This window comes from Lathamus discolor, chromosome 3 (genome assembly GCF_037157495.1).
Source record: "Lathamus discolor isolate bLatDis1 chromosome 3, bLatDis1.hap1, whole genome shotgun sequence".
NCBI lineage: Eukaryota > Metazoa > Chordata > Aves > Psittaciformes > Psittacidae > Lathamus > Lathamus discolor.
Genome location: NC_088886.1, coordinates 28,301,823 through 28,305,897, shown reverse-complemented (window position 1 = coordinate 28,305,897; position 4,075 = coordinate 28,301,823). Strand labels below are relative to the sequence as shown.

The 4,075-nt window shown below is 49.6% G+C and overlaps 1 protein-coding gene across 1 annotated transcript; it reads right to left on the bottom strand.

Annotated features, from left to right (window-relative positions):
- Positions 1–301: 301 nt before the first annotated feature.
- On the bottom strand, positions 302–4,075 carry LOC136009902 (cytoskeleton-associated protein 5-like). The gene has a single exon (XM_065670346.1). It carries the CDS (start codon positions 4,073–4,075, stop codon positions 302–304), a length of 3,774 nt encoding a protein of 1,257 aa, XP_065526418.1.

Genomic DNA, 4,075 nt, shown 5'->3' with positions numbered 1-4,075 from the left:
AGGCTGTGTTGCTGCTGAAGGTGAATGGCAGGTTTTCCAGGTGGTAGGAATGGCATCACCTCCTTCCCCTTTATGGTCCCTCCTGGGATCCCGGTTGACCTAAGGAGAGATGCTTCCACCTCAGGGGACATCCCCAGGGGAGGAGGAGGAAGATGCTCTCTAGTATCTTATTCTGTCTGGATGCTGGCCAGGCTTTCCTGCACATAGCTCTGCAAGAGGAGGGGGAGGTTTTCTAAGAAAGACTCCAGCTTTCCCTTGGGCCATTTTTTCCTACATTCACATAACCCCTCTTGACCCTCCCTCAGACTTTCCTAGGAACAGATTTTCTAGAGGATGCTCTCCCTGGCACATCACCTGCTTTGTCCTTTGCAACCCTGTGAGCTGCCCAGGGGTTCTCCTTCCTTGCTCGTACAGCTGTTTCATTTGCCTCCTGCTTGGTAACAGGGCTGACTGTCTTTTGGAGGTAAGCTTCCACCTCTGAGTCAGCTGCATCATCAACCAGGGTGAGGTGGTCCAGAATCTTCACTCCTTTCAGCTTGCACAAGTGATGCAGCAGAGTTTTCAGGGCCCACAGTGGGAGTTTGTTTGTGTGCTGCCTCAGTTTTTCATTTGGGAGTGCCTTCATCATCAGCATGTGGGCATCCAGCAGGATTTCATCCAGGTTGATGGTGCTGATGGTGGCTGGGAGAAGCTGTGTGGTCTTCAACAGGCACTTGGCCAGAAGGTCAGAAAACTTCCCTGGGATGCCCTTAACAGTCAGGCTGTCTTGAAGCAGCTTCAGCAAGGCACAGACTATTCTTGTCTGGTTAGATTTTTCCAATACCCTTTTCATGAGGACTTTAATAGACTGTATGAGCTTTCGATCTTTCTCTAGGTCTCCATCCAGGAAGTCTAGCATTAAGGCAGAGAGACTGCTCATTACATCCTTAAGCACTTCCACTGAGGCCTCCTGAGCCAGCTTATTCTCCCGGAAGACACAGGTACAGGCCTGAATGACACAGTTACATTGCAGAATGATTTGTTCCTTACCCCATTTCTTGTCTGCTTCCTGTCGCTGGTTGATAAACTTGAGTGATTGAAAGCTGGCTACAAGGAACTCATTAATGTGCCCAGACATGGCTTCTACATTGTTCCCTCTCAGGATCATCTCAATTGCTTTCACTGCCTGGATGCTGGTGTCAGTGTCGTCACTGCTAATGCGACAAATAAGGGAATTAATGGTGGAGGTGATGTTATGACATGTGTCATCAGAGTCTGAGGACATAGGCAGGGTTTGGAATTCGGGGATTGTTTCTAACTGTATAATACCCTTCAGTCTAAAGAGACTGTATTTTCTGGAGACCAGCCTGCTCACTTGCTCACCTACCTTTGGAGGTAGTGGCTGCAGATGTACTGTACTGAAATTTCCTCCTTGAGAGGTGGTGGGCTCTGGCTTTGAGGGTGCATCTCCTGCATGCTTACAGGTGACTTCAGATCTTGTGTTTGAATCGTGCTGAGGTTTCTCACTGAAATGCTTTGCTGAGGAAACCCTTGACCTGTCAGGTTCCTGTTTTGCAGTCTGTCCCAGCATCCTCGTATGTTCTTTGGGAAGATCCCCAATCATTTTAAACAGGGCTTCCCCATGAGTTTTACAAGCTGTAACCATAATGTTTAGAGCAGCTTTATGAACAGCACTGTGCTGGTCTCCAAGGAAAGCAGCTATCCTCTTCAAGGCTTTCCTAGGGCTTGGCTCACACACATCCAAGCCATAGGTTTCAAGGAGATAGCCCATCTCCACCAGACAGCCTTCCTTCTGCTTAGTGTTACTGAAATTGATGCCTTCCATGAGGAAGCCAAACACCTTCTTAGGTGGATATATCAGGCAGATCCTCTTCAGGATGGCATGCACCAATCTGAGAACAGTTTGCCTTGGCTCCCCCATCTTCAGGATCAGGTATGGCAGAAATGAAACGGCCTCATTGTCCATCAGCTGGTACTTCTCTCGGATCAGCAAAGTTAGCAGCAGATCGAGGTAATCTAGGCTCTTGAAAAGGACCCATGTGTTGGTGTCAAAAAAACGCAGGGTGAGCCATTTCAAGATCAGATCCAGACAGCTGATAACTCCTTCCTTCTCTGTCTCTAAGTGCTTGGCCATGATGGCCAAGGCTTTGATGTGGTGTGGGAAGCTAGAGTGGAACAATTCTACCTGGAAGCTGCTGGACACACAGTCGCTCATCTGAGATTTCAGCTGCTTAACATACCTGTCGCTGGGAGCTCTGAAGTTCCACTGCAGCACTTTGCTGCTTTTCTCATCTCTCATTCTCTGCTCTTTCCCACTGGGGACAATAATGAAGATAGGTGCCAGCTTGCTGACCCCATCTTTCTTAGTGGAATTCATTTCTGCTTTTTCCTTGGCTAAACCTGTGTCTTTCAGGACTGTTTCTCCAGACTCCAGCTCCTTGGGACCCCGGATCTCCTCTCTGCTGGTTTTGGGTGCTGGCTCTTTAGCTGATGCTTGTGAAGACAAGGTTGTTGCTGCAGGTGGTGTGGTTAGAACAGAGGGGACAGTGATTGTGGTGATGACTCTAGGGTGTCTGGGAAGTGACTTAGCAGAAGCAGCGGACTGGGCTGTCAGACTGTCGTTGACATTCTCCAGTATCGCAAGCACATGGTCCTTTGCAGCTGCCTTCAGCCCACTGGTGGCTTCAGCCATCTTCTTAGAGCCAAGGTGCATTATGAAGAAAGGCAGGGCTGCCTGCGAGGCTCTCTGCACATCCCTGTTGCTGTCCTGCAGGGAAGAGTAGAGGTGAGGCACACACCGAAACAGGTCTGAGGGAGCTGACTTGAGCGTTGGCAGCTGTTCAGCCAGCCACTGCATCAGCTCTTGCTTCTGTAAAGGCATTTCTTCACCTGGAACTTTGGAAATGTCCTGCCCATTCAGCCACTCCAATATATCCATCTGTGCAGCCCAGGCATTCACGGCTGCCAGGGCGGCAGCTCTCACATTGCTCTTGCTTTCCCTAAATAGAGCAATGAGGGGAAAGCCCAAGTCCTTCATGTGCTGTTTGACATTTGAACCCATGGCTATGGACAGTTGCTGGAGGACCCTTAGGGTCATCTGTACTTGGATGGGGTTTGGGTTGCACAGACAAGCCCTCAGGGCTCCTGGGAGCTCTCCTATGTTTGGCTGGATGAATCTGGCATCCTGAAGGATCGCTGCAACCTCTTCCAGGCCCTCCCTCTGGATGGTCCAGTTCTTCTTAAGCAGCTTTGACACCAGTTCTGGCGTGATCCTGTCACTAATGTCTATGGCTTTAGTCCTTCTGTGATTCCCTGGGTCCTCCTGGATCCTGTCATCTGGGCATAACTTGGGGTTGGCACGACTGGGAATTGGTGGGACCTGTCCATGCAGCTTTTTCAGCTCAGCATCTACCTGGGGAAGGAGGGGCAGCTTTTCACTCTCAATCAGTGCTCTTAGGGAGTCTCCCATGTACAGGTAAATAACACCCAGCAAGGCGATGGCTGATCTCTGCACACCTGAGTGAAGAGCAGCAAGAGTGATCTTCAGGGTCTTGACCAGTGCCTTGGCCTCCATCCCTTCAAAGCCAAACTCCAGAATTGCTTTTGACGTCCAGTCCAAGATCTTTGAATGGATCCTGGAGTTATTCTGTGAGAAGGCCAATGATATAGCTGTCTTTGCAGTCCAAGGCAGTGAACATGCCTCCGCTATAGCTGTTAGAGTTCCTTGAGCATTGCTGCTGCATAGCACATCTCCCACCATTTCCACCACACTTTCCAATGCAATTTGAGCAGATATTCTGGAGAAGTCTCCTTTCTGGGCTAGCAAAGTGATGGTGTGAAGCTTCTTCTGCATCACCTGGAGCTTTGTTTCCCTGCGTCCTTGTAACAGCAGTCTCACCAGAGCCTGGCATGGTATCTCACTTGTCTTCATCTCCCTGACAGTCTTCTGAATGGCATCCATGCTGGAAATCCTCTCTTTCCAATCGTTGCTTTCCAGATGTTGTATGCAGGTTTCAGGGAGAACAGCTGCTGCCTTTTCCCTACACTCTTCTGCTGAGAGCTCTGGTTCAGACAT